The 13,737-nt window shown below is 44.8% G+C and overlaps 1 protein-coding gene across 4 annotated transcripts in view; it reads right to left on the reverse strand.

Annotated features, from left to right (window-relative positions):
- SOCS7 (suppressor of cytokine signaling 7) overlaps positions 1–10,731 on the reverse strand; it is a 29,525-nt gene extending 18,794 nt beyond the window's left edge. The window contains exons 1-3 of one of the 4 annotated variants that reach the window (XM_011384328.2): positions 9,435–10,731; positions 2,805–2,869; positions 170–274 (exon numbers count right to left, since the gene is read on the reverse strand). In XM_011384328.2, the coding sequence (XP_011382630.1) occupies positions 170–274; positions 2,805–2,869; positions 9,435–10,402 (1,138 nt within the window). In that variant the 5' untranslated portion in view covers positions 10,403–10,731. The remainder of the gene's footprint in view (positions 1–169; positions 275–2,804; positions 2,870–9,434) is intronic. The other 3 variants (XM_023525530.1, XM_011384325.2, XM_011384327.2) reach the window with 3 other exon arrangements.
- Positions 10,732–13,737: the final 3,006 nt, after the last annotated feature.

Raw genomic sequence — 13,737 nt, forward strand, 5'->3', positions numbered from 1 at the left:
AGAGACCCATTCAACTGCTTAGAGAGATGATGGGGTGCTGAGAAAAACAAGAATAACTGGGTCAGCATCAGAAACCCAGGAGCTTGTTTGGCTCCTGGCAAACAACAACAGATCCCTAGAGCTCCCCCTCCTATTAGGGCAAGAAGGGAGAGAGAGGAGGAGACTATACCTAGGAGGCTGAGGCTTCTTCTTGGAGGAGGAGGGGGAGTTGGAGGGTGTGGAGAGGTCAGGCCCCGCTGAGAGATGTCCACATCCACAAGCGACACTGTTTCACCTGAGGGATTCATGGAGCAAGCATGTTATAGAAGCACCTTGCCCAAAGCTGAAGCCAGAAGCAAAGGCAAGCAAAGAGCAAGCAAGGGAAGCTAGAGGCCCCTGGCTCTCAAAAAGCTCAAAACCTAATGCTCCCAGGGCTGGAATCATCCCCAAATGCCTGGGAAGTCAATTTTAAAAACTATCATTTCTTTGCCCTGTCAAGGATTCTTTAGGATGAAAACACGAGATTGACAGTGAAAAAGTCAAGTAACTGTTCATTCTGCCACTGACAATATAACCTTGAACAAGGGGTCTTTATTCAAATGGAACCCACACCATTTGTTTTTGCAGACTTGTGTACCAATTTCTGCCTTAGGGAGCAAAGCAAGCAGCTTGTTACAAGCCCAAATGGACATAGAAAAGAAGTGCCAGAAAAATGTAAGAACTGCATGGTAAGTTGAATACAGATAAAGGTCCCAATGTTAGCCCCAACTTCTTCCTAAATGGCTTTCCACATCTAGGTTTTTCAGAATATTCACTCGTATGAGAATCAACCATATCGACTAGTTCCTAATAGCTGGGGCCACATAGGCTGAAAAGTGCATTTAAAACCCTAATAATTAACTACTTCCACAGTCAGCCAAGAGTCAGGTGTAAGCTTAAAGGAAGCTTCTAAGTAGGAACTTGGTGGGGGGTGGCAGGTGGTACTCTTTACTTCTCAGCATGTCATGCAGTTCTGTTCTCTGCCATATGCACTCCTTATTGCCACCCAACCCCATCTACCCTCTCTCCACTGAGTCACCAGAGGATAAAGGGTACTTAACTAAGGTTGACAACTAAGAATAGACTGTTTTGGTTAGGTCTGATCCACAGATCAGAACTCCAGGATTTCTCTAATTTAGCCCTTAGGGCATTATTTCCAACACATTTTTCTTATTCAAGAGGCTGAATTAGCCCCTCAGCTAGAATTTTATTATTTCCCAGTTAAGAAAGTAAGGTCTCTAAAAGGTCAGGACCTGGGCTTTCAGAATGTAATACACAGTTTTTTACAAAGTACTTTAATACTAATTAAAATAAGCAGAAAAAAAACCTCTTCCAAAAGTCATCAGTGGAAGTTCTAGGAAGCTGGTACTGAACTCATCACGCAGCTTAGTAACTCAGAGCCTAGCTGCCCAAAGCAATGCAATGAGCCCTGACAAGCGTTTCCTGAAGGGTAAAAAGGGTCTAGATCAGCAGTCCCCAAAATTTTTGGCACCAGGGACCAGCTGCTCCTATGAGAATCTAATGCCTGATGATCTGAGGTGGAGCTGAGGTGGTGATGCTAATGCTGGGGAGCAGCTGTAAATATAGAGGAAGCTTTGCTTGCTAGTCCATAGCTCACCTCCTGCTGTGTGGCCTGATTCCTAACAGGCCACAGGCTTGGCCCAGGGGGTTGGGGCCCCCTGGTCTAGATGATAGGTGTAGCACTTCAATAAAAAGATGTAATTCAAAAGAACTAAGGCTGTCCGAAACTAGAACCCTAAACCTGAAACTACAAATGTGAGTGGGTATTCCTTACTTCAGAAAGGAAACAATTACTAGAAAGACACACTGCTACGGAATAAGATTCTTTAATTCTGGGCTAGGGTAAGAACAGAGACCTCCTTCTCTACCTGTGCCTATTACAGGCACCAACTCACTTGTTCTGACAGCTCATGGCCGGCTATGCAGTAATGGGGTGTGGGAGGAGGTCCTACTAACTAGCCTGCTTAACATCTTCTGGAACTGTCCATTTCCAAATCAAAATTCTTCCAATTACTTTTTTGAGGGACATAATATCCAAGAGTTTGAAACTGAAATTTTCTCAGCCACAACCAATGAGCACTCAGTTTGAGACCTGAGGCAGTGTACTCAAGATCTTCTCTTCTACAACTTATTCAAGGAGCTTCACATCTGACTGACATAACGATCTCCCTCCCTGAAAAGGTTCCCCATTAAAGAGACAGCAGTTGCCCAAAGGACATTCAACTACTTTCCTACTTTAGCAAATGTGTTCCCTGCTCCAAGAGAAGAGACTCAAATTAGATAGAACTAACAGGTGCAAGAACTGCTAGCCCCTAAAATGGGTAAGACAAGAGTTCACGTAATCCCCTTTGCCCAAAGTCTTTAAAAAGAGACCAGATAATCATGGGTCATGTTTATTAGATAATTCATGAACTCTCTGGGAAGCAGGAACAGGAACTGTATGACTTCTAGACAGTCCTTTCTGCACTGTGAGACTATAAATTTGTAATTCCCCTTTTTAATTTATATGTGATGACCCTGAACTAAGTACTGCTTAACTGCCAGGGCCATCTAATTATCAGCAAGCAGTCACTACTCAAACTAAGTCAAGAACACATTCCGCGCCATAAAAATAGCCTCACCCCAACCCAGTGGGCATGGAATGAAGAAAATAACTGCAGACATGCCTGAAGCTCCCTCGACGATGCATCTGTGTTTCCTGACAGGTCTCAGAACACTCGTGCTTTCAGATGTCAGAAAAAATAAAAGAAAGAGATCACCCTTACCTGTGAACAGGGGGCTGAAGGAGACTGGAGAAAAGGCACTTTGAGTTCTTGTCAACCTGGGTTTCCTAGGGGGTGAGAAAAGCAAACAGAAAGAATAGGTGGTATGTGTGTGTGTGGCGGGGGGAGGGGGGGGTTAACACATATGCATTTAATTCACCACAGTACTCAATTCTAGATGCAAGGAAAAACAAAGCAAACCCTAGTCATTGTCAGCAACACTTTTGTAATAAAGCCTAAAATTTAAAGGAGGAAAATGAAATAATTAAGGCAATTCCTTAAATAGATCTGGCTACAGAATTCACCAGCCTACAAAGACATGAAAAAATCCCTTTGGATCTTTCCATACCCAGCACATTAAAAGAGTAAAACACCTTGAGTGGTAATTAGCAAGTCTATTTCTATAGGAAGAAAGTCTGGATGCAGAGCTGATTTTCACATGGAAGCCAAGAAAAAGGCTCTTGACCTGAACAGGTGCCATCTCAGAGCAAAAGCCTTCCCTCTGGGCCTGCCCCGAGGAGCAGGAGGTCCTACAGGGAACCAGGGAATATATCTGGACTTGAGATCAGCACTACAGGATGCACTCATAATCTTTAACCACTAAGACCTCTGATTTCTGCACGAATGACCCCAAGCCATAGATCAAAGCCATCAGCTAACAGGGGAGCCTCCTCAGGTTAGGGGCTCTGCCTGCCACCCAAAGATGGCCTCCCTTCCCCTCTCTGAACTGCCAGTCACATAGTTCTCCCTGATACGTTCCAGGGAACTAGCTAGAAAACCCAGATCTCCTGTGAAAAGATACACAAAAGATCATTTTGCTGTGTACCAATTTCAACTGGCTTTTCACAGAGAAATAAAAGAAATCCAGACTCTGACAAAGACTTCCTGGCTAGAAATGTGGTAAGTTCAAAACACTCACCTCAGGATGACTGAATTGACTATAACGGAGAGACTTGTGGAGGTGAAGATAATATGCTATATCTTGACTGTGGTAGAGGTTACGATGACTATATACATTTGTCAAAATTAATAGAACTGGACACCTAAAAAAGGTGAATTTTTAGTATATAAATTATACCTCAACAAACCAGACTTTTTAAAAACTCCCACCCTTGAATTGAGTGCCTGACTCCAGGCCTCATAGCTAGCTCACCTTCCAAAACTACTCTCATCCAAAGGACTAAATGAAACTTCAACTGCACCCATAGACGGGGGTGAAAGCAAAGATAATTTGAAATGAAATTCTATTTAAATTAGACTCTGCAAGATCTTTATGCATTTATGTTTTCACTAGATATCTGAGCTTCTCAGAACTCACTTTAAACAAAATTTCAAAACCATACCGTGAAGACCTTACTCAGAAATAGCCAAGATGCTGGATTTCCTCTCCTGACCTATCTCACACTCGCTCTGTAATCTCCTCCATGCCGAGACTTGAGAAATCAAAAGATGGTGCTCACTGTGAATGTCCCACCCACAGGAGAGGGGGCTTCATCAAGACACAAGCACACATAGTCCCTGTTTATGAAAGTTGTTCATGACAGTCTGCAACTTAGTTCCAACACTCCAGAGGGCTGGAAAGTTAATTCCACTGGACATGAACTTTAAGACTGAAGAGCCTCCAAGCTGATTTTTATTTGATAACTGTGGGTACAATATTAAACTCAGCAAGTAAAAACCTAAAGCACTGGCCTTTCAAAGGGTTCACACCTCAGCCATTTGGCCGTTTGCCTCCTTTCAAAGGAAGCTGCATTACTCTGCCATCTGCCCATGCTGGGGACGAATCTCTTCAGTGCCAAGCACTGAAGAACGGCAGTACCCACATGCACACAGCTTGCGGAGGCCTTCTCACTCCAGCTCATCTCCCCTGCCCCCAGCATTTTGAAGAAAATTATAGTTTCTAGGATCCAGAAAAAGAAATACATATGAATCTAAACGCAGGCAGAGCCATTTGAGAGCCCTGGGATGGTTGTGGGATGGTTTTCTGGCAAATAAGGGGGCCTCAGAGCTGGAAGCTTGGAGAGATAGGTCTAAGAAGCTGAAAGGCTAATAATAAATATGAGTGCTTCCTTCTCTCCTGGGGAGATGCTGTCTAACTGAAAATCCAAAGCAGTTTCCTACTCAAGGATCCTGAGAGCATTCTAATGGCAGTCATTCATGAAAAGACCAATCTAGTTGACGATTAAAAAACAACGCAAGGGAATGATTAACATAAAATCGAGGACGGTGGTTATGTGGGGGAGGGGGAAGATGTAATCAAGAAGCAAGCACGGGGTCTTCAAAGGTAACTGATAACATTCTACTTGCTTAGTGAGAGTGTCTAGGTATGCATTTTATTATTATCACAGCACATACACTTTGTACCTTCCTTTTGTATACCTGAAACATTTTAAATGATAAAAGCCCATTCTAAGCTGGATATGCTGTTTTCTGGGAGAGCAATATGAATGTGGCTCCAGATAACATTTTTACTAACCATTCTATACCACATTCCCATGTTGCTTTATTCCTCCCCAGATCCCTTTGATAAGCATTAGGGTACAAAATTAAGACACTGCAACTTTGCCAGTGGGCCACTATATCTAGCAGTAGAAAGACTTAAGGGGTGTGGTAGGGTAGGATTTGATGGGCTATGCTTCAGGTGGCAGAACAGGACATGGGTGGCTCAAAACCTTAGGCAAAGGTCTTGAGGCTAAGCATTTTATTATTATTACAGTGAATACATTTTATATGTCAGTTATGCACTTCTTGTGTTGAAGGTTACAAAGAGACAGAATGCCTCTGTCCATTTCCACTCTGCAAACTACTTGTCATAATTGTATGACAACAGATCTATGGGATAAAAGGAGTTAAAAGAATTGGACTAGACAGGCCTACAACACATTGATATAACCACTGGCCACTTTTCAAATTCCTGGAAACCTAAAACATAAACAATGAAATAGTAACGCCCTCCCTCTTTTGTCCATAAATCCCCTCTTCTGATGTTCTAAGACTTACACACCCTTTTCTAAAGTAAGTTACAAAAACTAGGATGTCCAAAAAGCAGGTTTTGTAGCCACGATTTACCTCTGCCCCTGCTAAAGTACACGTTGCCAAGTCAGCCAGCCTGTGCCATTTCCAACACGTCATAAGCCAATGTCTGTTCATGTGCTACAGGCACAAAAACCATGTGTTCATTTTTAGTTCCAATACACAGACATCTGTGCGGCAAGGTCAGATCCAAAACTCCATCATAAACCAACTAAAGAATCTATGGAGGGAACTTCCAGGGCAAAGCCAAGAAGCATAGTTCAAGGACTAAAACTTTAGGAATGATGTTAACAGGGAAAATATTAAGGAACGAAAGACACAAGACTCAAATGGACAGATTTCTAAAGCCAGGCTGCTCATTCCAAAAGAGAGCTGCCAACCACAGGCACTTAATGAAAAATAGTTAAAAAGATCAATAGAACAAAACTCAAAACTCAAACATGAAGTCAGAGCTTCCTCACCACACCATAAAATCATTTTGCTGTCAGCATGTCACGTTATTTCTCAAAAAAAACCCCTTAGACCTGAAGACCTGAGGAAACAGAGAAAAGTGTTTCTCATGTCTACCACGTCTGTCCACAACAGCAGGGCCACAAACTGATGCCAAGGCAGCCTGCCTGCCTCTCTTTCCAGAATTGTATCTTCTTTTCCCCAAATATATAGGAAACCACTATAGAACAGTTCTCCACCTCACAACTATGAACACTGCCAGTGATAGCCTCAACTGAACTCAGAAAAATAAATCTTGAAAAATGAACAAGGTACCCATTTCCATACAAGTGCATATTACGTGATGATTCAAAAAAGGTCAGATCAAATACCATTTCTCACCAAATTCAAAGGAAGACAATCAGCTCACCATATGTGAAACAGACAAGGGAAATTCACTGGTTTTCCTGAAATAGCAATTCTATATTACACTGAAGCCCGCAGGCATCAAGCCCAGCTCTGTGAATTCCAACATATGTGTTAAAGGCCTAGCCCAGTTCTCCATAACAGAAACCTGGTAAGTCTGGTTGGGCTTATTTCTTCCTTTGCTTAAAAAGAGTTCTCAAAGCTACCTCATAGTAGACTTAAGGCTCAGAATATCCAGGCAGATCCACTTAGCAGACTCTAAAGCATCTGAAAAGAACTAAAGTTTTGCTTAGTGTTAAAATTTGGAAACTATTGTCTTATAAAATGATTGTAGGAAATACTTTACAGTGATAGCTGTGGGAAAGGTAGGTGTTAAGAAAAGCAAAGAGAATCATGCCCACAGGTTACTGTAAAAGCCCCAAATTATACAGCAAAGATTGAAAAGACTCATAATTAACTCCAACCAACAATAAGGAGGAAGGCATATACCTTCTGGCAAAGACTGAGATTTCTCACAGCTTCCAGATCCTACCAATTAAAACAAGAGAACAAGCTAAAAGTCCAAACTCATCCTTCCTCCCACCAGGGCGGACTTACTTAAGAGGTACAGAGCCATAGAAATCACAACTACCCTGGCCAGACTTACCAAGTTTCTCACAGCTGCAAGGCTGCCAACAAGACTGGCACATAGTAAGCTGTGTAAAAGCTAACAAGCAAATCTAACAGCACCAAATTCTAAGCATAAAAAAAAAAAAAATCACCAGTTTGATCTTCTCCTCCAAAAGCACAAAATATTCCGTCTAAATTTCTCCTATCTTCACTCCTCTTGTCTTCACTCTCATTTTACTGATGAATAAAACGGGGGAAGCATGAAGAAGACAAAATTGGCCTGCATCCCACAGCTGATGCTTGAGTTCTAAATGAAATCTAGATGTTCACATTATCTATCCAACATGCTGCCTCCTAACAGCAGTCAACCAAACGTTCGTACACAAATACCTAGCACTTCTCCAATTCATCAGAAAAAGCCCTTGGACCAAAAAATGTAATTCTCCAGTGCCCTGAACTAAGCTTTGCTGAGCTACGGCCCAATTTGCTCTGCAAGAGAAATCTGTATTGTGCTTAGTGTGAGGGTTGGTGACAGAGCAGCCAATGACCATTAAATTCTGCTTCCAAAGGCAAAAAACCGTATAATGTTATATGTCTTTTCCTATTCCTAATCTATTAGACCGAGCAGCTAATTTCACGCCACACCTCATATTTGGCAGCTCTGGAATCTTAGACCAAGTCCTGGTCAATAGGGAACAAAGGCAAGACAAACCACAAGAAAATTAGCAATCTATCCAATGCCATTACCCACAGTTTCAATCCTGCTGTCCCCGGATCTGATGAAAATTTCATCTATACTGGTTAAGTGGAGCATCAAATGTAGAGCCGACTACAAAAAAGCTATTTCAGCAGCCACACACTTTCCAAGACCTGAGCATGAATTCATTGGGAGACCAATGTAGAAACATAAGTCAACCTAAAGGGGCGACATGCATCAATCTACTGATTTCTTTAGGGAGTTGGGTATGGTGTGATCCCCAAGATAAGCGCCTGGCACGGCTGTTCAGAAAGGGCAGCAGTCAATCTGACCCCACACTAGCCTCTTGGACTATGTAAGTTCCCTCGAAAAGAGAAGTCCATGGATGAGTGGTTCACAGTCCAGGTCATACTTCAGGATCAACTGAGGAGCTTTTTAAAAATTCATATTTGGGGGCTTTCAGACATAGTCTTTTCCCAAAGCTTCCCATATGATTCCAGTGCACCAAGTTTCGATTTACTTATCTATCTGTTGTTTTTCAGCCTTGGGTTGTGGCGGCAGTGTGTCTCAAGAATTCATCACATGAGCTGCACCAAAACCAATTCCAATCTTTCTAAGAATCCATTCGGCAGCACAAACCACAATGGCAGGTACAAGAGAAATCTCATTTCATTGACACAAAAGTTGACAGCTTTCTAAACCAACATACAGATTCAACACTGGATGTCAGGGAGCAGTCCACTCTTCAGAAATGCAGGAAAAACTCAATGTCTAAGTTTGGAAGTTTCATCAATTGGCCTAGAACTCATGCATCAATGTGTATACCATATACTTAAGAATTCTCACATAGGCTTGTGAGCAAAGCTATTTTCTATTCTCACTGACAGTGGTCAGCACACAGGCTTGAGATATCAAGTGCATCTAAGAGACCAACCAGTAAAACATGAAAACTCTGAATGGAGATGTCCAATTGACTGAGGGCCTACAAATGTAAAAGTTCATCACACTATTTGTATGCATGAGTGTGAAGGAAGTAGGGTGCTGATACGCAGAACAAGTAATAAGCAAAGTGATCAAAATGCATCACCAACTTTTTGTCCCAAAGGTGAAACATTTCCCACAACCTCCCTGCCAGGGGTAATGGAAGACAGACACCTTGGAAAAACTTTAAAAGCTGGGCCAAGATGGGGGTGGGGGGATAGTTTCAAATCATCTCCAAATTAGAGAGAAGCTAACCAGCTGAGAAGTGTCAGGGGCGTGAACTCTTAGCGTGACCTAACGAGCTGTGTCCTAACGAGCGAAGTCACTACCTTTATCCTCAAGTCTCTGCCTCTTTATGAAGCCCATATCATAAGAATTGTCAGGATCCTGTTAGCAAAATAAAAGGGAAACAAAACAAGAATATGAAGTTTGTCAGCCAGCTCCCCAGCCGGTCTCACCTCACCACGTCCAGCTCCCGGCCGGCAGAACCTCCCACGTCCGTCAGGCTCGCTGCTGAAGCAGCGAGCTCCCCAGGTCTCTTGCCGACCCCATCCCCACCACCGGAGCCACCGTTGCAACTCTTCGTGCGAAAGAGACGGCTGAGGCGGATTTTGAGGGAGCCCTTTCGAGAAGGGCCCGCGAGTGGCCGGAGGAGCCCAGGAGGCGGCGGCGGCGGCGGGGGAGGCAGCTGCTGTTGCTCCCCTCTACTTAAGCGCCCTGGAGGGACCAAGTCCTGCAGCGGGAAGGGCACCGGGGGTAATTCAGGGCCTGGGGGTTGCAGCAGAAGCCGGCCGCTCCCTCCTCCTCCGCGGCCCGGGCTGCTGAGCTCTTCTTCTGAGCAGCTGTTAGTCTCCAGGCTCTCGGCCTCCGACTCCAAGCCCTCCAAGACTAGCAGCGCGTCGCTCGTTTCCGTAGGATCCTCCCCGGCCTGCGGGGCGGCAGCAGGCGGTTGGGGCTGCGGAGGGGGCGGCTGTGGGGGGCACGGGCATGGGCAGCAACTCCCACCCACCGTCTTGACTCCCGGCCCTGCAGGCTGCCCGAGCCCCAGAGCCGCCAACTGCGCCTCTAGTCCGGCCGCCGGGCCCCAGGTCCGCTCGAGTGCCAACCCCGGGGGCAGGGCCTTGGGGTCCAGGGCACAGCGGTGCCGGGGACACAGCAGTTCCGAGGGTCCCGGCTCCGGCGCCGCCTCGGCGTCCTCCTCCTCCGGCGGCCGACCCACGTTGCGGAACACCATCAGCTGCGGTGGCCGGGAACCCCGCGGACCTGGCCGCGCAAGGAAGGGTGGCGGCGGGGGGCCATGGCCCGGGGGCGGCGGCGGAGGGCCTGGCTCAGGGGCCGCCTCTCCATAGCCGAGCAGGCGGCTCAAGACTCGGTACGAAGCGGCCGCCGCCGCTGCCTCGCCATCCCGGAGCTCGGCCCCCTGCATCGGGGAGAGGGAGGGCGGGCGGCTGGGAGCCGGGCTGGGGTGGGGACTAGGCCGGGCCCCGCCGGAGCCCCGCCCGCCGCGGGCCCCGGAGCGACAGCGCTAACGGCCGCCGCGGCCTCTGCCTCATAGAGGGGGCGGGGGTTGCGTGGAGCACAGCGCGAGCCCAGGCCGCGCGCCGCCGCCGAGGACCGCCCCCGGATGGCGTCACTTCCGGGAGACAGTGGTCACGCCTCTTTCCCCGGGGCGTGCTCGCACCGGCCTCTACCGAGCGTGATGTTAAGCACAGCCTGAGCCGCTATTGGCCGTAAGCTGCTTCTCGCCTGGCTGTTGGTTCCCTGTCCCAACCCTTGCCTTTCACTTCCCGGGCGTTCCGGCCGAAACCACCCTTCTTGGTAAGGTGGAGCGGCCCTGGGGAACCTGATTGGGTCCTTGGAGAGAGCCGGTGGCCTTGGGAGTAACTCGGGTTCTGGTCCCGCCCGTCCCGTTTGCTATGTGTGATCGTGGCCATGTCATTTCTTTATTGACAAACTGTATTTCCCCTGGCATTTAGTGAATATTCATATAATGACACCTGAATAATGTGTTCTGGACCCAGTGGAATGCTGATAAATGTTGAACAGTTGACGCTCTGGGGGGAAAAGGGGAATATATGCACATACATAGATACATAAATTTACCAAATTTTACTGATGTAAAGAATGTGTAGCACAATTTACAAAAAATAGTATTCAATCGGAAATTCTGTATAACCAGTCGACGCTCACAGAATGCTTTCATTAATTTTTGCCAAACTCTTGAATGGGTAGCCAGCCTGTGGTTTCAGTTGACCAAGAAATGTGTAATTGTGACCTGACTGTTGGTTAATATTTTCCTCTATGTTAATATAAGAGGAAAGTTAAAAAAAAAAAAAAAAACAATTATGGGAGCGACTTCTTTGCTGAATCGGAAGACAGTTTTTAAATACTGAAAGAATATGTCCTCAATTTTTGTGCTATTCTCAATGTAATGACTAGAGACATCACACATTAAAGTTAAATATAAATAACATTTTCTTCATCACTTTCTTAAATCTAGATAATCAACAAAATAATAAATCAAGGTCCTGATTTGTAGGGTTTGCCAATTTCCATGGTGTAAACACTCCCACCATGGCTAATTTCAATCTACCAACCTGATTTTACTGAACACAGAATTAGAGATGAGCAGTAGCATACCATTATGTAGTGGTTTCATCATGCATATTTGATAACATAAATAACCCCAAGAGCATAGGTAAATAATATGTAAAATTATTAATATGTAGTGAGTTTTGAGGATTTATTATCTTTGTTTTTAATATCACTTATTTAATTATAAGTTTGTATAATTTAATTTTTAATGGTGACTATGTTTAACAACCAGCTTGCAAGATTCCTGAAATTTTAATAATTGGCTTTCACAAGCTTGTGTGAACCAGCTCCATAGCACCACAGTTTTCTCATCTGCAAAACAAGGGAAAGGATTACAGCTTTGCTTACTTGTAGACATGTTGTGAATATCAAACAGGATCAAGCTTGTTGTGTAGGAGGTGGGACAGCAGGCAAGGAGACCAGTTAGGAAACCCATCACAATCATCCCATGAGAGATATTTAGGGATGCAAGGGTTAAGAAGGAAGGAGCAGCCAGCAGAACTTAGCAACTTTGGTACCTGAGAGTACATTCATGGAAAGAGGATGGAGGGTCTGCTATGAGTCCTGCAGCCAGAGAGATCTTTTTAAAGTGGACATTTGTCCATAGTCAGTGATTATAATGCTTCATGGTTTCCCATTTTTTAAGCTAAACACAAAAGTCCTTAAGGAGGCCTCTGATGTTCTGTGTAATTCAATCTTGCCTTTCTCCAGCCTCATCTTCCACCAAGCTCCCCCACGTTCTCTCCCCCCTACAGTCCTACTAACCCTGTGTCAAGTTTGCACATATATGGCCATTGCATAAACTATTCCCTTTTCTTGAAAGGCTGTTTCCCTCTCTTTTTGCTTAGTAAACTACGCATTCTTCAGATTGGAGAATTCTTCCTACCTGGGTACTGCTTCCTTACTGAGCCCTAGGACCACTCCTTTGTTGCACTTGATTGCATAGATGTAATTTGTCATCTATCCGTGTAGGTTTTTTTTTTTTTTAAGTCTATCTTCCTTACTAAGCTGTAAGCTACATGAGGGCAAGGGGCACATTTGCCCATCATAGACTGACTCTCCAGTGCCAAGGACTGTGCCTGGCACAGAGTAGGCCTTTGATAATAAGTGTTGAACGCTGTTCAACCTCACTCTTTGTAAGGGCCTCCTGATATAAATTCATCTCTAAATCAGCACAACAGAATTAATATCCTTCCTTGCCCATGAAAAAACTGAAGCTCAGAGTTATTTGCCTAACATCACACAGGTCAAAAAGAAACAGCAGTATTCGAAACCAGCTCTGACTCCAAAGATTTTATTCTATACCCACTCTCCCTCAGCTACCTCTCAGGTGTCACTCAGGTTTCTGGAGAAAAGAAGAGAAATTGCTATAGGATTACAGAACACCTGAGGCCTAAGACCACCCAAGATCTCTGGCTGTGTCTGGAAAATTCTGGCCCCAGAACAGATTACGGGGTGAATGCAAGGTCTGTATGCAAGGTCTGTAGTTCTGCAGCGCCCTCTGCTGTCCAGCTACTTTCTTGGCCCCAGATGGAGACAGTGTCCAGGCACCTGGGGTATCTCTACCTGCCCGGAGCACACATGCTCTTTCTAAGGCAGGGCAAGGAATGCTGCCTTTCTCCCTTTCCTTAAATGTCCAGGCCTGTTGCCCAGATCCTAGGAAAAAAAAAAAAACCATTAAAAATTAAGCTCCGAGCAGAGGAAGTATAATCTTTGTATGAGTTAGATTGGAGTGTATTTGTCGAGTAGGTTTTGTGTCTACACATACCTCTTTCACTAAAGGCTATATAAGTGGTCCCTACAGTAATAAAACCCTAGTTTAAAAAGGTTTGTGGAAAACAACTCAGAGACTGTAAATCAGTCTGAGGTTCACTTAGTCTTTCAGCAGGGGACCAGGCAGTGACTAGTAAGTTAGGTCCAGTCTCTGGCCCTCTGGAGCTTGCCATCTAGTTTCAGTTCTAATCATGCCATTTCCTGGATATATGACCAAGAGCAAATAACTAAACATCTCTGAACCTGTGTTTCATTTGTAAAATTAGGTCAATAATATTCCTCCCTGACAGGGCTGTTGTGGGGATTAATGGAAACTTACATGTGAATGCTAAAACACTATACAAATGTTAGTTATTATTATGAAAAGCTTCTTGGGGAGAAAAACAACTTACT

The sequence above is a fragment of the Pteropus vampyrus genome, unplaced genomic scaffold (genome assembly GCF_000151845.1).
Source record: "Pteropus vampyrus isolate Shadow unplaced genomic scaffold, Pvam_2.0 Scaffold570, whole genome shotgun sequence".
NCBI classification, from domain to species: domain Eukaryota; kingdom Metazoa; phylum Chordata; class Mammalia; order Chiroptera; family Pteropodidae; genus Pteropus; species Pteropus vampyrus.